General features: G+C 43.9%; 1 protein-coding gene across 3 annotated transcripts in view; it reads right to left on the bottom strand.

The window, feature by feature from the left end:
• OLFM3 (olfactomedin 3) overlaps nucleotides 1–24,826 on the bottom strand; it is a 147,926-nt gene that overhangs the window by 12,972 nt on the left and 110,128 nt on the right. For all 3 annotated transcript variants that reach the window (XM_088673780.1, XM_035122750.3, XM_088673781.1), the window contains exons 2-4: nucleotides 22,438–22,584; nucleotides 9,740–9,895; nucleotides 1,262–1,481 (exon numbers count right to left, since the gene is read on the bottom strand). In XM_088673780.1, coding sequence (XP_088529906.1) covers nucleotides 1,262–1,481; nucleotides 9,740–9,895; nucleotides 22,438–22,584 — 523 coding nt within the window. The remainder of the gene's footprint in view (nucleotides 1–1,261; nucleotides 1,482–9,739; nucleotides 9,896–22,437; nucleotides 22,585–24,826) is intronic.

The raw sequence follows: 24,826 nt of genomic DNA, 5'->3' as shown, positions 1-24,826 counted from the left end.
CTTACAAGAAAAAAAGTGTTTGGGGTTAGAGCCATGACTCGCAGCCTATTTTCAGGAGCAATTCTGTTGAATTTAACAGAACTACCCTAGTACATAAGGGCGTCGTAGTTTTAAAATCGTGGAAATTTGGCACATCAATTCCTTAAATAAATGAAAGCAAAGGAAAAAAGAAACTAAGGCACAAATCAGAATCCAGAAATACCTGAATTTAAGCCATTTTGAGGAAGCTTCAGACATTAAAAGATGCATCTATAAGTGGAACTGCTGTGTCCCACACTTCAGCATTCAGCTTTCACCTCCTAACAAGCTGAATCATTTAACGGGCACAGAAGTCTTACTGTGTTGGAACTGAAGATGGATGAACTACCTTTCCAGTGCATTTGGTATGTGTGTGTAAACGAGCAATGGTTTCCCACAGCAATCTGGACACAAAAACTTAAAATGTAAAAAAAGTATGAAGGCTTGGTATCAGAGAGCAAATAATTTGCACTTGGGAGATAAAAGGTGGGACTGGAGCTGATGGGAACAAAGGGGAAGTATTGAGGAACAGCTGATAAAGTGGAATGATACGTGAGCAGTCCTATATATTCCCACTTCAGAAGGGAGCAGAGCTCAGTCGGTAGAGCATGAGACTCTTAATCTCAGGGTCATGGGTTCGAGACCCATGTTGGGCAAAAGAATCCAGCATTGCAGGGGGTTGGTCTGGATGACCCCCATGGTCCCTCCCAACTCTACAATTTGATGAAATGCATGATTAATGTGTCAGTGGGGTTTGGCTGCATGCACATGTAATAAAACAGAGGTGTATAGATAGGCCATTACACTTTGAAATCGTGCTTACCCACCAAGCAGGTGGTGTTCCGAGTATGTATATTTCCATGAAAATTTGTCTTTGGCTGAAAGAGGAAGAGCCAAGACCCTTGGATTTTGCAAGAGGATCTATTGAGTCAAAGTACATGTTAGCATTTGAAGTAAATGAAAAATAAAAATGCCAAAGATGAGCTACAAAGCAAAGGAAATTGGGCAAGTAGTCTATTGCTTTTCCCGAGCTGAGCTCAGCGCCCTTCGAACTCCTAGCCTGTGGGAAAGCACTGTGATCAGAGGCCATGTTCATATATTGCCACAGGGGTGTGCAGCAGGATGCCAACCTGCGCCCCTCCCCCGATGTGTCAGATTGCAACTCTGCAATTCCAGATGGCTTGAAACCGCATTCAAACCCACATGCAGTGGGACGAAATGGGCCATGAAATTGTGAACTTACTAAGCTTTTTCATGCAGTCTCGAAGCCTGGTTTCCAAACTGAGCACTCGCTGGTGGAGTTCCTCATAATCATAGGCGCCAATTTCCTCCTGGATCCCGGTGAGGACTGAAGACAGATTTCTAATTTCCTCTTTGAACTGGGTGATTAACTTAGCATCGGTTTTGTACTGTTCCAGGACTGGTATCAGTGGCAACAGCTCATCCATCTTTTCTTTCAGCTCCTGCGAAAAAGCAGTGAAGTGTGCATTAGGGAAGTCTAAAAATGTTAGGTCCTCTAAGTTCTTTAATAAAATTCTTTTATGCTTCTTATCAAATCTATGCCTGGAATTCCTATTGATCGTAGTATCAAAATTAGTGTCCCACGAGAGATTTAGAAGCCCCGAGATGAACGGCTTAAAGCTTTGGATAAATTGTATGTTCTTAAATAATGTTCTTAAAGAGAAATCATTTTCTTTTAAATCAAACCTTTCCTAGTGTAGAACTGAAAAGAACAGGAATGTTATTTTTAAAGCTAGCTTGATCAGAAACATACATCCATTTAGTCCAAATAATGACGGACCCCTTAGCTATATACATGCATTCCACTGTTATCATTGTGGTGTGTGAGAATGCTAGTGAATTTATTTGATTTTTCTACTTAGAAGAGGCAGTTGGTTGATCTGCACAGAACTGCCTCATCCACTAAGAGCACCCTATGCACTTCAATAAGTGTTCAACACTGTCTAAAGGAGCTCCTTGGCCACATGAAGACCCCTGTATCTAGGCTGATTCTTTTGCCAATATTTTAACCATGCACAAAACTGGCTATACCTGCCATTTGGCCAATCAAGACAAATATCAATAAAATGATTATTCCTCTAAAACTGCTCACAAGGCAGTTTTCCAGAGGAAAGGCTTTTGATTATGCCCATGTGTGTGGTTTGACCTTTATGCTAAAACACTTGGATTCTTCACCCACAGATAGTTTGCTTCTTCTGGATTTCTGTAGGTGCAGGCCTCCCCAGACCCCAAACTGATTCCAAAACTATTTCCTTAGCACACTGTACTACTTTGGTCAATACTTTAACCCTGCGTTAAACGAGTTCCATCAATCATTTTGCCAATCACCTGGTTTTGAAAGGTGATTTAGAACCCCTTCTCCAACCCATTAAGAAAAGATCTCAGCTTCTAAATCCTGAACAGCGAAAATGGACTGGCCAGTTCATCTGCGTAGTTGGCAAATGCAGAGGAATGGAAAGTGCACCAGCATCCATTCATTGGTATGGACCAATGATAACACAGAAGTATGAAAACGGTAGGTGGGTCCTAAGCGAACAACAATATTGGGGTTGTTTCCAATGCCAGTCCTCCTCAGAGGAGACCCATTGAAATTAATGGACACCACTAACTTCGGTCTATTGATTTCAATGATTTTACTCAAAGTGAAAGTTGGTTGGCGGCAACCACTGAGCAAGTGCGCGCACAAAGTAGGATAATCTGGATAGTACATGATTTGGTTCCACTGACTCCAGCAGAAATCATTGCCTGCCTGCCTGCCTGCATTGGGTTTTGGCATTTGCTCATTTGGAATAAAGAGAATCACTACATTTCATGATACATTACTAAAGTGGTTCTAATAAGAAAGCTTTGCCTATGATGGTTGAGAAATGCCCTCATGATGTTGAGAGAAATGAGCTGATATTGTAAAATGAGTCTTCAGCTCAATGAATGGGTTCATCCCTTGAGGTGTTTTTGTTAGCACTGTACCATGCTGCATAATAATGATGATAGTGGTTCCAGTGTTTCGGCAAAAGTACATTTAAATTAATTGTATCAACCATTTCACTTTAATGAATTTTTTTGGGGGGGGGATATCACATGGGAAATATTAATTCTGGTGATGAGGTGGCGTAAAAATCCACAGGCAATGTCAAAAGGCATGTTTTACATATAGTTAATTTAAATGGATGTAAATTGCATTTTTAAATTACATGCAGAAATGTTATTACCATAAATGCATTAGAGTAACTAGAGCTCCCTTTGCAGTTCTCAAATATAATGTTATACTCGTGAGAAAAATTCCACTTTTTGTTGATGCCCAGAAATCTTGAAATGATATCTGTTTGGAAAGGATGAGTCGAGGGAGTGTTTTGTTAGACACAGCACCATAAACTCATACAGACCTTCACAAATGGGACATTAAATCCTCTTTCTGTTCCAGAGATCTAAATTTATAAACACAGTGACATGACTATGTACATCGTTGGGCTTCGTTTCAATAGTGGATTCAATATGGGCAAAAGGAAAGAACTGTAGACCTCAGACTCAGTTTCCTGAAGCAAGCTTACAGCAGTCCCTTACTCTATGAGGCAAATGTGCTTAATTTGTCCACGGTTGTTCTTCCTTTAACAAACTTGAACAATATATATGTCAAGAGAGACATAAGATGAGCAGTTCATGTGCGTAACAACCAGCCATTGTGCATAATTCACCTGGCCTCTTGGAACAGGGGTCAGCAAACTTTTTCAGCAGGGGGCCGGTCCACTGTCCCTCAGACCACAAATAACCCAGAGAACATTTTAAATAAAAGCACACATTCTACTCATGTAAAAACACGCTGATTCCTAGACCATGTGGGCCGGATCTGGCCCCCGGGCCTTAGTTTACCTACCCATGTCTTGGAAGAATTCTCCATGAGGTCTGGTGAATGTTCACAATGGCTGGTTGATATGCACATTAACTGCTCAACTCTTAACATATGCATCTTTAAACATTTGTGTACATGCAGATGGGTACTCTGGTCCAGGGTACAGCATAGTGTGGCAGCAACCAGACTCGGGAGGAGTGCTGTGGCTGTGAATTTTGCTCTAGGAACCGGCTGCATGTTTGCTTATTTGCACCAAGCCATGATTTGGCACCTGGGCCAAAGTGCTACTTATTGTCTGCAGTTAGATTAGCATGAAGGCTGTGGTTTAAGATCTGAAGTTTGCATTTTTAAAAAAATAAAAAGAAAGAAAGAAAAGAAACCAAATGGACTGGTACACTTTTATGCTTGAGAATATATATATATATATTTTACAAAGGATCCAAAATGATGCAAATGCAGTCTTGTATTTAATCCTGGTAGCCAAAGGCAAGCGAATGGGATCCTGTGCAGTTGAGTGAGTGGGCTGGCAAAGGAGGAATGGAGCAATCTGTCCCTCCTTTGTGCCCAGAACAGAATCAAGTGGGCTGCTAGAAGAAATGAAAACCTCTGCATTGAAATTCAGCAGACTTCTGGAAAGGGGGCAGCACTCTTCAACCCTCTGCTGCCAGCTTGCAGCAGGTTGGTATTGGGTTGTTGTTGTTGTTGTTGTTGTTGTTGTTGTTGTTGTTGTTGTTGTTGTTTTTCTGCAGCTAATAACTTTTGTGGGCATCCCTACAGATGAGGGATGGTCACCCTGTGTACTGTAGTCTGTTCCCCAGGCACTAGTTCAGGAATTGCAATTCTCAGTTGGATGCACAGACTCTATGGCAAAGCTGACATCACCTAGCAGGGAAGGCTTCATAAGTATGGAACACATAAGTGCTCAGATTGTCTGTAACAATCAATGGGTAGAAATGCATTTTTCTAAAAGATCCTCCCATTCTCTGCACACACTCTAAGAGGCAGATCAGCCTTTTCAGAATGTGAACGAGATAAAAACACTGTAATGTGACTATGATATCCACAGGGCGACAGATTGCTTCTTTTCCTCCAAAAGTGAAATAGTTTTATTTTTTTTAAAAGAACAACAAACAAACAAACACCTTGATTGAAATTGGGTTGAGCTAATTCAGTTGCTTAAGAGCTCTGATCAAGCATATGCCAGTAAAAGGAAAACTGAACCACTATTTTACAACAGTTTTCAAAAGACCAAAGTGGGCCATATTAGTTACAGATAACAAATGTGTTCATTGCATTCTAACACAACTAGGAAGTACATGAATTGCACTTTGGTGATTGTGCATACAACGCCCGCTCTTTACCATTGTGCTCAGTCCCACCCCGCCCCAGTTTAAGCATGAAGTGCACTGAGCAATCTCGCAGATTGCTCTTCCAAAAGAAAGAAGCACGGCCTGTTATTCTGACCTTTTAAAATTACTGAGTAATATGATTGCTTTGCACTCCTTTTAAAATGCCAGTCAAAGGATCCAATCAAAGCTGAAGGCCCAGCCAATCCAAATATCAGGTCTTTTAAAAGGTTACAGTGTTCAGAACATGCTGTTGCCCTTGACAGCTCTTATTGAAACTGCTGGATGCTGACCTTAACGCTAGGGCCGCGAAAAGTGTAATGACAATACAAAATACTTGAATGGCACAATACAAGTTTCCCATTATTGCCAATGATGATAGGAATCGTTGTTGAGTTGGAATCTTGTACGGCTACGGGCATATCCTCTAGTTAGACCATTCTGAACCTGTCTTTGGCAGAAAAAGAACATCTTAAAGGGAGAGTTTCTCCAACCGGGACAACCTGGTTTTGTTTTTGAATTGCTCTTGTCCTTAGGTTAGATAGTGGGGAGCATTTCTGAAAGCTACCTGTAAGAGCAGGCAGGTGAGAGGAGGTGAAGCGAGGCAGCCAGAGGAGTCTGGAAGAAAGGCGAGCTGACTTGTTGACAGAATGGGGAGCCAGCGAGCTGGTAAGGCAACACAATATTGAGCAGGGCAGCTAAGAGACAGAGAAGCTGGGAGAATGGCAACTTGGCTTTTGCTCAAAAGTCAAGTTGCTCTGACTGAGCAGGAGCCAGACAAGACTCATTGTAGAGCCATGTAAAATGCTGTTGGCTCCGTTGTGTCATCTGACCCCTTTTCTGTCCCTCTGCAGTACTGATACAATGCACTGCAGAGAGTAGGCCAGAAGCTCCCTTTTCTGCCAAGCTGCCATATTGGTGCAGTGAGAACGGAGCTGGGGCGTCTAATGGCCCTGGTTAGGGATGAGCTAGTTGTCTCCTCTAGTGATCTAGGGCCTCACTCTGTTCTGGTGAAACCTGTAGAATCTCTAAAATTGGTTCCAGTCTAGATTTCAAAACTGGAGCATGTGCAGTTTGTCCTAGTTTTCCATTTCTTTGGTTCATTTGTAGCTTCTCTGACTCTCCTGCCTTGGCAAAGTGCACGATTGCACCACTGTTTGTTTGTTTTAATTCTTCCAAAAAGAAATCAGAAGCAAGCTTGGATTGTTACTTATTGCTCGCTTTTGTTCCTCTATGTTAGAACACCACACAAAAAAGAATCAAAAGGTGCAATCACAAAGAACAAGCACATCAAAACACTTTTATTTGTGGAGTCTTTTCCACTGTGCAGACAAGGGAGAGAGAGAAGACAGATAGAGATAGCAGCACTCTGCAGAAACGTCAGGGGGAAAATGGACTTGAAATGTAAAGATCCTTCATTCCTGCAGAATTATCTTCTTCAGCAATTGTATATAGTGACAAAGTTGTGTGTAGTATGTAATTGGAAGTCTCCAAAGCAATCATAATGGTTTGCATCCAGCGCTGTCTTTAGCATATGCGCCGCCGGGGTGCAAAGACCCACCCAGCACCCCCAAATTTAGTTTAGCCCCCAAATTATGCTTATGTCAGACACCACGCCTTATTACGAAAGAAGGGAGGGAAAAGCAACAAACTTTTTTATTTGCTCATTTATTTACAATACACTTGTGTATACAACACCACCACACTTAAACTTGTAAGTATTGTTTAGGCACCTACTTAGGAGAAACATCAGTCGTGTCAAAGGTGCCACTGACCCCGCTGCCGCATAGCAGCTCAACACAATATGTAACATAATATTTTGATGTTAAGAATTAATTTCATGTGCACGGCGCCGTTGTAAATGACAAGTGCCATTGTGGTGAATGATAAGCACTGCTTGCGGCACGGTGCGTCTTTGGTAAATGAGCGCACAAATCCGAAAGCCCTTTAGTGAAACAGTAGGTATACATTTCGGTAATACCTAGGTATATATGTATTTTGTTTTTCTAGCTTGATCAAAATTATTTATTATTTCATAACAGGTAGATAGTTAAGAACTTAGGTGGCTTCAGCGGCGGGCACCCGGCGCCCCCCAGAATTCGATGCCCAGCTGCCCCGCACCCCTTGCATCCCTGAGTAAAGACGGCCCTGTTTGTATCTATTTCTGCACGTGCACGAAGCGTCAATAGAGCGCTTCTGCGCACGCTGCGCAGATCGCTTCGGCGCATCCGAGCGCCACGGAACCCAGATGTAAACACTTCCAGGTCCGCGGTGGTTGGAAACCGAAGCGGTCGCAAACGGAGGTGGTCACAAACTGAGGTATGACTGTACAAGTGCCTGGCTACAATGTGCATTCTACATACAGTGGAACCTCGGTTTATGAACACCTCGGTTTATGAATTTTCGGTTTATGAACACCGCGGACCCATCTGGAACGGATTAATTCATTTTTCATTACTTTCAATGGGAAAGTTCGCTTCAGTTTATGAACGCTTCAGTTTATGAACAGACTTCCGGAACCAATTACACCCATGCTTCAGTTTATGAACACTTCAGTTAAAGTACTCCGCGGACCCATCTGGAACGGATTAATCCACTTTCCATTACTTTCAATGGGAACGTTCGCTTCAGTTTATGAACGCTTCAGTTTATGAACACTGCGGACCGTCTGGAACGGATTAATTCATTTTCCATTACTTTCAATGGGAAAGTTCGCTTCAGTTTATGAACGCTTCAGTTTATGAACAGACTTCCAGAACCAATTGTGTTCATAAACCGAGGTACCACTGTATAGCATAGTCAGTGAGCTAGTTGTTCAACATGCATAATAATCTAAGGATTGATTATTATCAGTAAGTTTGTTCCCCCCCCCTTTGGTAATCTTGTTCCATTGCAAGTTCCTTTCCTTGCTTTCCTTGCTTGTCTTTTTAACTCTGTCTCAAAATAAAATGTTGATTGGGGAATGGGGAGGGAGGGGAAAAAAGGAAGTTGGTTCCACTTTCAGGAAAAATTTGGATTAAAAAATATCAGATGAGGATAATTATGTAAGGAACCACCCCAATTATGTTGCTGCTGCAAAGGTGGGGGGGGGAATAGAAAAAGAGGCGCTCACTTCTTCCTGTTTTTTAATGGATCAAAAAGATCTGGTCTATTGTGACAATGATTAAACTAACTACTAAAGGCAGTTACAAATAAATCAACCCGATAAATTGATGGAGAAATAGATGTTCTTCTAGATGCTTGGAATAACAAGCACAGGGGCGACATGCAGCCTTATGCAGTTTTCAACCTGTTGTAATGTTATTATTTGGAACTTTTGTTGCCGATACATTGTAAAACTTAAAAATATTAACAAAAATAAAATGAAATGAACTGCAGTGGAACCTCGGTTTATGAACACCTCGGTTTATGAATTTTCGGTTTACGAACACCGCGGACCCATCTGTAACGGATTAATTCACTTTCCATTACTTTCAAAGGGAAAGTTCGCTTCAGTTTATGAACGCTTCAGTTTATGAACAAACTTCCGGAACCAATTACACCCATGCTTCGGGTTAATTACGCTTCAGGTTGGGTACTCCGCGGACCCGTCTGGAACGGATTAATCCACTTTCCATTACTTTCAATGGGAAAGTTTGCTTCAGTTTATGAACGCTTCAGTTTAAGTACTCTCTGGACTGTCTGGAACAGATTAAGCCACTTTCCACTACTTTCAATGGGAAAGTTTGCTTCAGTTTATGAACACTTCAGTTTATGAACAGACTTCCGGAACCAATTGTGTTCATAAACCGAGGTACCACTGTACATTACTTCATGTTTAACAAGAGTCAACAACCTATCATGCCTTTTTAAAAACCAACAACCAAAAAACCAACAACAACAAACTCAGAAACAACAACCGAAAAACCCAGTGCTACCAATTAAAGCAGGCATAGGCAAACTCCGGCCCTCCAGATGTTCGGGACTACAATTCCCATCATCCCTGACCATTGGTCCTGTTAGCTAGGGATGATGGGAATTGTAGTCCCAAACATCTAGAGAGCCAGAGTTTGCCTATGGGTGAATTAAAGCAACACGAACTTCTTTCCTTATAAAACTTCCCAACCCTTGAAAGTACAGAATGTCAGAGTTTAAAGGGACACTATCGCTCCTTGCTGTTTTCTTATTAATTCTGCTGGGTGTGCTTCATTTATCAAAAGCAGAGGCTGTTTTGCATATAAATCTCCTGGTGGGAACCCCATCACGGATGCCGCGAAAATAGGATTCTGTTCTGCAGTGGTGACATTCCCCCCCCCACTATTGTGTCAGTAATTAATGGTCACTTCCCATCACAGCGAAACGGTGCAGCGAGAGGGATGATCGCAGCAGAAAGAAGGGGGTTCATTATGCGCTTACCGACAAGCGTTTCAAGTCGGCAGCTTTGCCGGCCGCACATTATTTCTCACAAGCACATCACTTCTGGCAGTCATTCAAGTGATCATTAAAAGAAGAGAAAAGTCAAACATACTTGAAAGTGCTTTGTCATTAGCGTCTTCCGGTCATCTTCAATTTGCCGGAACTTGGCCTTCAGCCCTTTCATTTGTGTTTCCATCCTTAAAACGTACTGGAAATCTCTCTGAGTCCGTAGGTTTAAAACTTCAATGGACTGGGACATGTTCTGAACCTGTTAAGGAAGAACATCAGTTATGCTCTCAGAATATACTGTCTATCTATCTATATACTTAAGTTTTCTTTCTCACATATAAAAATGCTGTTACATCAAACGCTGAATGATACGCCGGCATGTGTCAGCATTCAGATTTGCTAGGCATTTTGCTGAGCTCTGAAATTCACAAGAACAGAGAATTGGAAACACAGTCTCGTTTTGTACAGGTTTGACCCCTTCTAAAATTAATGAGACTGTGGAGGTATAGAATTTGAACCTGTCCCTTTAGCCCATCAAACAACACCTGCAAAAAAGAACATACTGTGGCAACTCAGCAAAAGAGGAACATCGATGCTGAGGCAGAGCTGCATATTTTTACACACATATATATTAAATACTGTAGTAGCCTGAAGCAAGGTCTGTGTGTTGCTTTTAGGTCAGTTCAGGACAGTGCTGGGGATCAGTAACAACCACAGGCTGATATGGAAGCAGTCTCTTATGGCTGCTTCATACATTACACAGTTTAAAGTGCACACCTAAGTGGGTGTGAGTGTGTGGCTAAAAGATGTAAATCCTGTGAAAACAAACACACACACACACACACACACACACACACATTAGGGATGCGGGTGGCACTGTGGTCTAAACCATTGAGCCCAGGGCTTGCTGATCGGAAGGTCAACGGTTCAAATCCCCGTGATGCGTGAGCTCCTGTTGCTCGGTTCCAGCTCCTGCCAACCTAGCAGTTTGAAAGCACGCCAAAAGTGCAAGTAGATAAATAGGTACCACTCTGGCGGGAAGGTAAACAGCGTTTCCGTGTGGCTGCTCCAGTTTCACCAGAAGTGGCTTAGTCATGCTGGCCACAAGACCTTGAAGCTGTCTGTGGACAAACGCCAGCTCCCTCGGCCTATAGAGCGAGATGAGCGCGCAACCCCAGAGTTGTCCGTGACTGGACCTAATGGTCAGGGGTACCTTTACACACACACACACACACACACACACACACACACACACACAGTGGTAACCTGCAAAATTAATGCCTTGTGCAACGAACAACTCGCAAGACGAAAGCTTTTTGCATTGCGCGAGGTGTCTCGTAAGACGAAGTTTCCTGTGGCTGCGCTTCGCAAGACGAATAGTAACACATTAATTAAATGGGTAGACAACCGCGCTTCGCAAGACAAAATTTTTGCTTACGAAGCGACTCGCAGAACGAATTAATTTCATCTTGCGAGGTACCACTGTATGTGTGTGTGTGTGTGTGTGTGTATGTGTGTGTGTGTGTATATATATATATATATATATATATATATATATATATATATATATATAAACATTAGCTTAAGCTCCTGCTTAGAGATGCTTGAGGATTACATGCATGCTGTATTTTTAAATAAAATGACTGGACTCACATTTCCCAGACTGCTAGGGATATCCAAATGCAGTTACCTTTGGTACTGATACTTAGAAATCATACCGAAATGCATACAAAAGTCATACTTCAGTGTAAAACGCCAAAGTAAGGCCTATTTCATGAAAAATATGTACAAAAATAATGCACTTTTTTAAAGCTCCCAGGCTGATACAGAAACAGAAAATGGAATGGGTTTAAGAACAGATGTGAAAGTAATGCAGATCAAAAATAGACTGAACCATCCATCTCTACTCCTGGTCAAATATGCACCTGGCAAACCTTGTTTGCTGTCATCAGTGGTATATGGCTCAGCCACTCACCTGACCTCCAGTTGGTTGCATTGCTGCATACCAGGCGGTACAGAGGTTGCCACAGTGCAAATGCACCTACAGCCTTGCCTCTGCCACCATGTTTGCACCCTGTCAACCGCCCCTTCCCAGTACGCAGATGCGGTCAGGTGAGGGCCACCGCACCACCCCACCTTCTGGCTTTCATACACATTTTCTGGGTGTGCCTCCAGCTTTTCATATTTTAGCGCCTGCCTCTTCCCCACTGTAAAACTGCTAAAAGTTCCCCTCTTCCTGAGCTTCAGATACAGGTAGGTTGTTGAGGAATGCAGGAAGGATGGAGGGGAAGGCAGAGCCCCTGCTGTTCTCACAGAGCTTGCTGGGCAGCCTTTGGATGTCATCTATGGTGGTTAACTGAGGGATGAAGACCAAAGGGTTCAGGGGTCTAGGACCAGATACAGCCTCAGAAATACAAAAACAAAATAAAACAGGGTGGCATCTGAATGGGGAATTTTCAGGTGCACCAAAGAGGAGAGTGACTGCTTTTTTTTTAGTACAATACTGTACTTGACTTTGGATGGATGTTTTCTTGTGCTAATTTGAGGTCACTCAAGAACTCTGGGCTCTCAGCAACCGATTCATCACTTTCAGTATGGTTTCTTGATTGCATTAGGACATTGGGCCTTTGCTCACCCAAGAACTCTTTAGCCTAGGGAGTCAATTGGATTGTACGCGTCAAATTCTGTGATGCAGTTTTGGTTCAAACAAAGATGCCCTATTTTATGGGGGAAATGTGCATACAAAATGCATAGTTTAAAGGGAAATGCATGGAAACGCAAAACATGCATTTTAAGGCTGGAATGTGTACAAAAACACATAAGAGGTGCATAATAAATTCAAATAGTAAGAATAATAAAAGCACGTTTTTGAGCATTTTAAAAATCCAAAATAATGGGATGGAAGGGACCTATGATTGATAGAAAATGCAACAGAAATAGGCTTCCCTATTCAGCTGCTGCTTTTTAAAAATGTATAATGTATCAGATAACACAAAAATGTTAAGTATTCTAGCTCAGGAACTGGCAAATTTGATTTCATTACTTCTCAGTTCATAATCCCAAAATACTATGCAAAAGAAATGTCCAGATGGGATTTTCAATAAGGGAAAAAATAAAATGAAGTAGGGAGGCTGAAAAGACCAAAAATGTGGTGTGTTTTTTTGGGGGGGGAGCTGCCACACAGATAAAATATAGTGTGCTTCTGCTGATGTTTCAAGTGCTGTGAACCATATTATGTGGCTTCTCAGAAGTATGGCATCTTCTTGATGGGGGGGGGGGTTGCCACCATCCTTCGAAAGGATTTATTATGAGAGTGATTCTAGCAATATTCAGACCTCAGTGGCCTTAGAACTACTACTAAAAGAAAAGGACGACCAGAAGTATAACCACCTTCTATGCTGAAGGGCAGAACTGCTGACATAAGTGGCTACTCCATGTCAAGTTCACCCCCCACCTACCATATCAATTCCGGGCAATCCTAGTGCTGGTGTGACATCACCACTCCCACTCTGAATCACTGCAAGATTTGTTGAAACACTGGGATCAGGGTCTTTGATGTGGGGTCATGGTTTTAGTTCAGCCCTGACTCTTGATACATTGGAGTGCATTTATTTATTTTTCTTTCAGAGTCCCCGAATTCTATACTTTCCTGCTATGCTCCTTTTTGATGTGCCTGTGCTTTGGAAGATGCGAGACAGTGATATTTGTTCAAGTACTGTACAAACTGTCTCATTCCCCCCCCTCCCTGAACTATGTTAGTGTTTTCTTCTGCAAGTAGTTGGAAGTACAACCTGCACATTGGACATTGGTGTCCAGACATATACCCACAAATGCCTCGACATTTCCTTTTGCAGTCGGCCTTTCTCACACTGTACTGGAAGCAGCTTCCTCCAGCACCTTGAGATTCAAGAGGGAATTGTTGTGGTATAAACTGCAGAGTGGAGAGCCATGGTGCCCACATGGAAGTCCGTCCATGGTGCTTTTGTTCCAACCTTTGTGTGTGCCAACTGACTCCCTGGCTTCCTCCCTTATCAGCCAGGAGGAAGCTCCATATTGAAATGCATTATACCTTGGAATACTTTCACGGTCTGCTTGTGAGCTTCCAGTGGCATCTTTCAGTACTAGAACAAGATGCAGATGGCCACCAGCAATTAGAAGCTGGACAGCCAGTAAAGTCTTAAGGGTATCCAGCGCTGTGGTGCAAGAATCCTCCGGCGCGCCCCCTGATGGCAGTAGCGCGTGGCTGAGGGGCGGAGATGGAGGATGGCGGAGCCTGGACGGCGTGCACCACCTTGCAGGGGGGTGGCCTGGGTGCAGAGCCCACCTCCCGCAGAGGGGGCTGCTCGGCCTCCCACCCTGGACCGGCCCCTCCTTGGTGCCTCCTTCCAGCGGCCGCTCCGGGATGCGGCGGTGGCGCGCGGCCATTGAGCTTCCTCCATGAAGCAGAATCAGCGAGAGTCCTGCCTAGAGTGGCAGCAGGTGCGTGGTACCACTCTAGGCAGAAGTCTTGCTGATTCTGCTTCATGGAGGAAGCTTAATGGCTGCACACTACTGCCACCATGGGGGGTGGGGGTGGGGTGCCAGCAGCAGCTGCTCCCAGACACCAGCCGTTCAGCGCCCCTGGTGGCCAGGCGCCCTGGCGCCTTGCGCCACCCAGCCCAGGCCTAGAGACGGCCCTGTGGACAGCAGATAAAGGTAAAGAAAGGCAAAGGTGTGGGAAAGTTGAGGGTGGCAAGAGAGGATATATTGATTATTAATATCTTTCCTAACTTGCGCCAGGAAGTTTCTTCACTTAGCAGAATGCATTCCCCTTTTACGCAGGAGAAAACCGGTTGCAGACTCGTGTGAGCCTCTTAAGACAACAAACAATTCAATCTAGCTTGCCCAGATTGAGATACGGTGGTACCTTGAGTTACAAATGCCTCAGGTTACAAATGCTTCAGGTTACAAACTCCGCTAACCTGGAAGAGTTACCTCGAGTTGAGAACTTTGCCCCAGGATGAGAACGGAAATCGTGTGCTGGCAGCGCAGTGGCAGCAAGAGACCCCATTAGCAAAAGCACGCCTCTAGTTAAGAACAGTTTCAGGTTAAGAACGGACCTCCGGAACGAATTAAGTTCGTAACTAGAGGTAGCACTGTATGTTCTATTATTCCTGGTAGGACCCCTTTGATCGCTCCCAAAAGAATAAAGACACAACAGTCTTATTCATAAGTAACAAAAAGTAGTTTTACTCACGATCAGGCAGAGCACAGTGTGATCCCTGAAGGCAAGCTTTAGGCTTAAAGTTACAAACATGTACAAACAGGTTTACCCCCATATGGGAGACAACCTGGGGGACTGCTGGCTGGCAGCAGTACAGTCCAGGTGAATCAGGAAGTTCACAGGACGAAAAAGAAGACCGAAGAGAGGGAGGTGGCTGAATGACTTGCCCTTTTGCCAGGTATGGAAAGGTCACACCCACCTACTAGTTACATGCAAGAAAGGATGCTCCAGGTCAGGAGGAACAGGAAGTTTTGACTGGCTGGACCAACATCCTATGCATTCTCATTCTAGCAAAACAGGTAATGTTGTCATAGCTGCCAAGTTATCCCTTATTTTAAGGGATTTCCCCTTATGCTGAATAGGCTTCCTCGCGAGAAAAGGGAAAACTTGGCAGCTATGAATGTTGTACTTAACTGCTCCCAGTTAAGGACCCCAGTTAAGGACATCCCACAAAAGGACCCCTGGACGGTTAAGTCCAGTCAAAGGCGACTATGGGGTTGTGGTGCTCATCTCGTTTTCAGGCTGAGGAAGCTGGTGTTTGCTCACAGACAGCTTTCAGAGTCATGTGGGTAGCACAACTAAACCGCTTCTGGTGCAACGGAACATGGTGGCAGAAACCAGAGCGTACGGAAACGCCGTTTATGTTCCCGCTGCAATGGTACCTATTTATCTACTTGCACTGGTGTGCTTACAAACTGCTAGGCTGGCAGGAGCCGGGACAGAGCAACAGAAGCTGACCCATTGCACGGATTCAAACCACCGACCTTCTGATCAGCAAGCCCAAGAGGCTCAGTGGTTTAGACCACAGCGCCACCCATGCCCCATAGGGCAGCAGGACTGAGCAGGCATACAAGTCACCCAGTCACAGTCTTCGACCACTGGGGTAAGGTGTATTTTATTTCTGTTTAAGTTAAATCAATGAATCCACGTGCAAATTGTATGCGGGTGGGTGCCTTCTTCTTTGGTCATTTCCTCATTTTCGGCGCTGCTTAAATGACTACCTAGAGTAGGTGGACCTCTGGCCTGATGCAGCAAGGCACACTTTAAACTTTTAAATTTGTAAACCAGCTCAGCCCTGAGGGGTAGGCAGGGTCAGAAGTTCCCACAGATGCAGAGAAAACAATGCTATGGATTTGTGATCACTTAATCTTCTGTAACTCTGCTCCTAGTTTAAAAAGACTGCAAAGCTGGTATTTCATCAAAATGCAGATTTGCTACTTATCTAGCTCTTAACGCTTTTTGAGAAACTGCCAGTGATAATAGCAAATCCACAACTTTTATTATCCCTGTCGCTATGCAAGTCAAGCAAATAAAACACCCCTTAGAACTGTGACAAAACTAGGGCTGTTTGTTTTGCTAGAGTTGTTGTTAATCGGAATCTGTAAGAAGATTCAATGCGACATAAACGGGAATTTCCTTGCATACTCAATGTGATGAAATTAAAACAATTTTATTAGGGCTGTACTCAATATCATTCAGATTTGCTTTTGTGGCTGAAAATACTATGGGGAAGAAATAGTTCCAGAAACATTGATTGTGTGAATAGTTTTTTCCTGAATATTGTTCAGAAAAACTGAGTAGTAGTCATTATTCAGTGTAGAACCCACTGAGTTTAAGGAGCATTAATTCCAATGGGCCTACTCTGAGTAAAATTTAGTTGAATACAACCCACTGTTTCCCATCATTGCTGCCACTACTTGGGTGCCATTTTATTTCCCAGCCTGTTCCTTCAGCCTGCAGTACTTCCTAGATTAGTTACACAATTGATTCCTCACAATCTGGGATCACACAGTGAATAGGATAATGCCACATGGCTAAGTAACCAATCAGATTTGCCTACATGATGTTGTCACTGAGAGCAAGCAAAGTCAATGAAGAGCGAGAGCAAGTGAGTATGTTTTTTGTGAGGAGTGCCAAAATACACTGTTGAAAAGGGGAGAGTTGGTGGGTTTTTTTTTGCCACTGCTGTACACGTTCATAAAAATACAGGAGAAGTCGGAGTTTGTGCAGAATATTTTGGGTTTTCTAAGCAAGACCTGTGGCAAGGGTGGGGCTTATGGTAAAAATCACAAAGCACGCTACAATTTGATTTAATGTCTGGACTGGACAAATTCATGGAGAAAAGGTCAGGTTTTAACTAATGGGCAGTTAATCCTTTTAAAAATGTAATGTATTGATTACAGCCACAGACCAATATAATTCGTTACACTCGAATAATATGCATCAAAAAGATATGGATGAATTTACCGAAGAACAAAAAAAAAAGAAGTTCTCGCTTTACCATCTGCTTCCACATTTGTACGGTATTAAAGAGACAAGGAATTTAGCTACCTTATATGTAACATAGATATAGAATTGACAATTACGCAAAAAGATATCACAGTTTCAGTGGATCTTCTTGTTGAGTTCTTAATAAAGGGGGTGGAGGCACAGGCTCTTTGGGCTCCATATACAAATTGCAGTGTCTTTCTGATTTCACAAAGATGAAGTCATTCACCAAGAAGAGTCTTATTGAGCTGAAGGGCAGAGCCAAGAAAAACTACATGGCCAGAGGCTGAACAGCTCTGAGAACTAGTTTCTGCGAGACGAATGATGGTGAAGCACTGTTGCCTTTCCGCCTTTCCAGAGAAGCAGCCTAGAGATGTCTGACTGGCTGCTGTACCAACAGGAAATACTGGGCGAGGTAGATTCAGAAGCTTTTGTTATTCTGGAAGTGATCTACTTTACTTCAATAGGTTGTCTATCAAGGATGCAGTTTATAGCTACAGTTATGGAAAGCATCAGTGCTGTGAAATTGCCGGAAAGCCTTGAGAGCATTTTAGTGCAAGAGTGTAAATGGCATGGCCCCTTTGTCTGTTAACAAACAAACCCAGAATGGGAGCAGCTACACAAATATTCCCTTATTATTTTAAAACTGAAGTCTATAACCTCACCCTCCACCACCGTGCTCATGAATTCTTTTATTGTGGAAGACAGTTTGCTTTTATTTCACAATGCCTGAGCCAATGTAACATCTGAAACTTCGAAGAACAGTAGCACGACAACAACCCAGCTGTTTTTAAAGCCTTGTGGCTATGTGTGCCTATTGATGTGGAATATTGCCTTTATCCTGGTTTGCCCTCATGTTGCGATTTCTTAGAACTGGTCCACACATATGGATCCCTTGCCTACTTTTCTGCACTTGATGACTGCACAATTGATGACTAGCCTTGAATCACAGCTTATCTCTGGAGCCAGTTGTGGGTTTCTCGGTGGAAAAACTCTACTGTGGAGAGAAGGATTCCATGCTTTGATGTATGACATGAAAACAAACACTGCATTCATTCATTCGACCGTTCATTTGTTGGTAGTGGGCCACCCTCTTTATTCTGCATACATTTACTGCCACTCCTACCCATAATCTTATTAATTTGGTGTATGGAAGAGAAACCTTAAAAAACCTGCAGAAACAGTTCAATAATATCAGATTCCAGATCTTCAACAGGGATAGCCTACCATGTTAAGTGTAGCCTATTTCAAGAGAGTTTCTTAAAGCTGAATTGAAGAGGCTTTCTCATTTCCTGAGTGTAGACACTAGCCACCAAAGAAAGGACTTTTGACTTGTAAAATGGTATTACGGAAAGGTCATAGGCTTGCTACCTTTTCACGTGGCAAACTGTGGACAATTCAGACTGCAGCCGTATGCTCACTTACCTGGGAGTAAGTCCCACTGAAAACTCTGGGACTTAATACTGAGCACTTATGTGTAAGTCTGTCAGGAACCATGTCAGTCAGCACAACAAGAAGGACATCAAGGGGCTTATTATTTATCAGCAAGTATTACCCAGGTGGCGCTGTGGGTTAAACCACAGAGTCTAGGGCTTGCTGATCAGAAGGTTGGCGGTTTGAATCCCTGCAACGGGGTGTGCTCCCGTTGTTTGGTCCCAGCTCCTGCCCACCTAGCAGTTCAAAAGCACATCAAAGTGCAAGTAGATAAATAGGGACTGCTCTGGCGGGAAGATAAACAACGTTTCCGTGCGCTGCTCTGGTTCGCCAGAAGCAGCTTTGTCATGCTGGCCACATGACCTGGAAGCTGTCTGCGGACAAATGCCGGCTCCCTTGGCCTATAGAGCGAGATGAGCGCAGCAACCCCAGAGTCAGACACGACTGGACCTGATGGTCAGGGGCCCCTTTACCTTTACCTTTTTATAATAACAGAAGTACAGTGTTGAGTAAACATCTAAAATACCTGCCTGCAAAGGGGTGGGGAGCTCTTGCTGCCTGGAAGCAGTGGCTCATGAAGAGATACAATATGTATCCTCCTCTACAGGTTATTTTTCTCTCTGCCATGCCCCAACATTTCATTCTGTCAAGACTAACTCAGAATGAGAGACCACTTCCTCTGATGGTATCACTGACTCTCACCTAGGGACATTGGTCATAGACAACTGAGCCTGAGACCACAAGCCCAGGAAATTTTAAAATAAAAACTAATTTAGAAAATATTCCAGGAAATGATGGCCCATCAGAGCTGGCTGCCAATCCGGGGTATAACAATAAAACCATAAACAGGGTGGTGATACAATGACCACTGCAATCAACACAAGATAATATCACCAAGGCAACTATCTGTAAACAAACAATAAACATCCATAAAAATGGATGAGCACTTTATTTACTCTGTTTGCAATTGTTCAAGATAAAAACTCTCCTTCATGGATCACTGTATGGAAGTGAGAGCTGGATCATAAAGAAGGTGGATAGCTGAAGAATTGATGCTTTTGAATTATGGTGCTGGAGGAGACTCTTGAGAGTCCCATGGACTGCAAGAAGATCAAACCTATCAATTCTGAAGAAATCAGAAGGACAGATCCTGAAGATGAGGCTCCAATACTTTGGCCACCTCATGGGAAGAGAAGATTGCCTGGAAAAGACCCTGATGCTGGGAAAGATGGAGGGCACAAGGAGAAGGGGACGACAGAGGACGAGATGTTTAGACAGCGTTATAGAAGCTACCAACATGAATTTGACAAAACTCTGGGAGGCAGTGGAAGACAGGAGCGCCTGGCGTTCTCTGGTTCATGGGGTCACGAAGAGTCGGACAGGACTAAATGGCTAAACAACAACAAAGATAAAAACTACCGTATATACTGGCGTATTAGACGGCTTTTGAACCCAGGAAATTTTTTTCAAAAGTTGGGGGCCCGTCTTATACGCCGGGTCCAAGAATCTGCGGTCACCGCATACGGTGGGGGGAGCTCAAAAACGGCCGCATCCCCACTGTATGCAGTGACCATATGAACGCAAAGAAGCGTGCTCGGGAGGGGGCTGCTCCCCGCCAGGGAGAATGGCTCCCTCATGGCTTTGTCACCTGGATCAGCGCAGAGATACAGTTTTGTGTATTTCATTGGTGTCAAGCTGCTGCCTCTTCTCTTTTTGTCAGCGCAAAGCAAAGGGATCTCTCCGTCTCTCTCTCTCTCTCTCCGCTCTCTCTTTCACTGCTGCTCAGCGTCTTTCGCTGGCTGTGTGAGCTTCCGATGTCTCTGCCCCTCTATCGCTATCCTCTCTATGGTTTCTTTCCCCCCCTTTGCTCGATTTCTCTGCCTCCCTCTCCCTCTCCCTCTCCCTGGCTTCTATTCCCCTTTTGCTCACTGAGCCAGCCTCGTTGTCTCTCTCTCCGCTCTCTCTTTCACTGCTGCTCAGCGTCTTTCGCTGGCTGTGTGAGCCTCCGATGTCTCTGCCCCTCTATCGCTATCCTCTCTATGGTTTCTTTCCCCCCTTTGCTCGATTTCTCTGCTTCTCTATCTCTCCTCTCTCTGGCTTCTTTCCCCCTCTCAATAACTAAGCAAACAAACAAACAAACAAACAAACCACCATTTCCCCGGCTGCAGACTTGAGTGCTGGAGAAGACAGCCTCCCCTCCCCTCCCCGCCAAAAAAGGGCTGGAGTACACCCCAAATTCTATATTTTAACTTGAAAAGTAAGGGGTCGTCTTATACGCCCAGTCGCCTTATACGCCAGCATATACGGTATTTGGGAAATAAACTACTTTGCCATTTTTATGGATGTTTATTGTTTCTTTACAGATAGTTGGCTTGGTGATATTATCTTGTGTCGATTTCCAATCTGGGGGGCAGTGTACCCTTGATTGGTCTTCAGCACCACCTCCAGACCCCCTAAAAAATTACTCGGTGCAGAAGCCCAGAGCCAAAGGGATAATGACCATGTAGCAGCAGGAAGCGTCATATTCCTGAGACTCTTTGGAGGGAGGGAGACAGAGCCACACGCCCCAGAGCAAGGTTAACACTCCAAGAAAAGGGATAGGCAGCAGAGTGAGTAATAAAACAGCACAATTTGTGCTTAGCAGTCACAGGTGCAATATCTACTTCTGCTCAGCAATTAGAGAGCCTTTAGATCTGCTGGACAGCTCCCTGTTATCAGTAATAGGACAGGCATCTGAGCCAAACACCACCATAGGCAGAGATGTGGTTGACTGGAAGCAAGCAAGGTCTAGTGAATCAATCAAAGATATGGCAGGCAAGAGGTCACTATGGAGGTTGAGCTGGGGCACAGAATGGGTACTTCATTCAAAGTGTTGGTGCTGACCTTTAAAGCCCTAAACGGCCTTGGCCCAGTATACCTGAGGGAGCGTCTCCACCCCCATCGTTCTGCCCAGACACTGAGGTCCAGCTCTGAGGGCCTTCTGGCGGTTCCCTCACTGCGAGAAGCAAAGCTACAGGGAACCAGGCAGAGGGCCTTCTCGGTAGTGGCGCCCACCCTGTGGAACGCCCTCCCATCAGATGTCAAAGAGATAAATAACTACCTGACATTTACAAGACATCTGAAGGCAGCCCGGTTCAGGGAAGTTTTTTAAGTGTGACATTTTAATGTATTTTAAATTTTTGTTGGAAGCAGCCCAGAGTGGCTGGGGAGGCCCAGCCAGATGGGCGGGGTACAAATAAATTATTATTATTAATTCATTTTTCACAGCAGTTCTTTCATGGCACTCAGTTTGGGAATTACTAAATTGGCTGTGGCAATTAGGTAGCACTGAGTATCACCATTTCTCTTTAGATTATTAAAAGCTAAAATTGGAAAACCGGCCACTAATGCCTGATTATCTTTAGAACTCTTTATTCTCTAGCGCAACAACTTCTGTTTTCAGCGTGGCACACAAAATTACAATATATATTGCAAATCTACAAAAGAGATGATGGTGATTATTAAAAAGTTCTTTTTTTTGTTGCCCACAGAAGCTGTTTTTCACAAAACACTTATTGGGGAGACTGTCAGCACCGCTAATTGCAATTCTTGGGGAAACACAAGTGCTGCTTTTGCAGAAATTATGGGCGGACTTTGTCTGTAGTATGTTTGCTACGCATTGTCACCTTCTGTGTCAGGAGCTCGCTGCCCTGTGCTGTTTAACATTAAGAAGAGAAAGTGGATGTCGATAACTTTTAAAATGGAAAATAAAAATAGTATTTAAAAGGGAGTGAAAGAACATATTTCCACGAGCATCTTAATAGGCAAAATGAAGGTTATCTGGTGACCATACTCACCTTTTCCAGTAGCTGTCTAAGCTGCTTGCTCTTGGCATCTCTGGAGCACAGGTTTTGTTCTGGAGCAACCACAGTGCAAATGCACCTTCCATCTGGGTCTTGGGCGGAACTATAGACTTGCCATCCTTCTTTGGGGCTGATTTGAGTCTGTGAACAAGAAATAATGGGGCACTATAATAAACAAGCACAGAACGGAGAGAAAGAGAAATGGGGTTTCATTTGCAGGTGACCATTTTATTTATTTATTAAATAAATTGAATCTGTACAGTGTTCCATTGCATAAAATCTCTTCAGTAGTTTGCATAAAGTTATAGGCAAAAATCAGCAATTTAAAAACAGGTTGACCTAAAAATTTCAAAAAAGGAAAAGCCAGTGGTTTAAAATATATGCATTATAAGGTATATCAAAATACACGCCAGCTTTACCATACCAGAGTAGGCAGGCTTGAACTAAAAGGGTTTTTAGCAAGCATTGAAAAAAAGTACAGCAAAGTATAGCCTAATCTCATCTTTTCCAGAAATGGCAATTTACTCTAGGAATGATGTGTGCCGGTGATATATTTCAATTTGCAGTTGGTGCCATCTCTATGTCCCTTTTCAGATCAATCCCTCCATGTGGTCGGTGAATTTGTATGGAGGGAACAGATGAACGAACGCCTTAGGCTTATGTTAGTACACCCATTGCCTGTGCCCTGTCTAGTGCAGGCATATCCAACTCCCAAGAGACTGTGATCTACTCCCACTATAAAAAAACTGGTAGTGATCTACCCATTGGATTGACCAAAGTTGTTGAGATTATTTTGGGGAGGAAGACCCAAAGTTGCTGAACTTTTTTGGGGGGCGATCGCTCAGGATCACACGATCGACCAGGATCGACCGGGGCACACCACAAATCGACCGGTAGATCGCGATCAACCTGTTGGGCAGCCCTGACTTAGTGAGTACTTTGCTACAATCAGCTGAAGACAGCAAGAGGATGTTCTGATGTCAGAGGCATGGCAAAGAAGCACCAATTGTGCTTCTTGCGCCTCTTTAGTGCTGTGGTTGGCAGGGCTGGAGCTGGGACCTTGTGTTTGCAAAGCATTTACTCTCCCACCAAGCTGTGGTGTTTCCTTACTTCCCTCAGAGGAACCAGATGACCATAGATGAAGCTTCCATATGGAACGGAAATCTCTAAATTACCTACACCCCAACAGTTATAAAGAGAAAATGAAACAATTCACCCTTTGTGCCTTTTTAATTTCTTTTCAAAAAGGGCAGAGGTCCTGATCCAGCAAGAGATATCCGAATGCACAAGGCTTACTTATAGCCTGCTTATGTGGGTTAAGATATGAGAGGTTACTGTTTCTCCTCTCACTGCTCACTAAGGGCCAAAGCAGACCTTACTTTAATTGTGTTAGTGATCATGCTTCACCCTGATTTCGACCCTGGAGATGGAGCCATGGTGAACAGGGAAGTTACTCATTGGATGGGCTGCGTCTTCCAGTATGTGAATATCTGTGCAAGGATTTGGACACTAAACCTCTGTTTTGCTCCATACGTTTGCAGAGCACAATTTACTCCAAGTGGATTGATGGCTGGATCAGCACTTAACTTCAACTTGGCCAAAGGAGCTTGTCTGCTAAAAGGAGGAGTGCAAAGCTGACAATAAATAAAGAATAGAATAAAATAAAATAAACGGCAGGCCATGCATGTCATGTAAAGCTGCTCCTGACTTTGACCTATGATTGACACTCATGCCCACACAAGATACAAGGTGTGATGTTTTTCTAACTGCAGAAGAGGAACCACAACCTCACAAGTGTCTTCTTCTGTGATGTTACCAGGGCCGTCTTAAGTATATCGGGCGCCCTGGCGCAGTGGTGTGACAATCCCTCTGGTGCCCCCCCGCCCCATTTCCCAGCAGCAGTGCGGCACCCCTCTGGTGGCCCGGTGGCCTGGTGCCCCGCGCCACCCAGCCTTGCCCTAGGGCTGGCCCTGGATGTTACCATGTTAACTACTGATGGTTGTAACTTTGGCATCACGCCCAGACATACAAGAAATGCAGACTAAGTTGTAGCCTACCAACTGTCCACACACACAAAAGTGACAGCACAACACAGACCCAAAACAAATTGCTTAATAAAAGCATTAGACAAAACCAGGAAATCAGCCCTGAGTGCTCCCTGGAAGGACAGATCGTGAAGCTGAGGCTCCAATACTTTGGCCACCTCATGAGAAGAGAAGAATCCTTGGAAAAGACCCTGATGTTGGGAAAGACTGAGGGCACTAGGAGAAGGGGACGACAGAGGACAAGATGGTTGGACAGTGTTCTCGAAGCTACGAACATGAGTTTGACCAAACTGCGGGAGGCAGTGCAAGACAGGAGTGCCTGGCGTGCTATGGTCCAT

The sequence above is a fragment of the Zootoca vivipara genome, chromosome 7 (assembly GCF_965207765.1).
Source record: "Zootoca vivipara chromosome 7, rZooViv2.hap1.1, whole genome shotgun sequence".
Lineage (NCBI taxonomy): Eukaryota > Metazoa > Chordata > Lepidosauria > Squamata > Lacertidae > Zootoca > Zootoca vivipara.
Note: the sequence above shows the minus strand (reverse complement) of the source record. Positions and strands in the feature narration are given on the sequence as shown.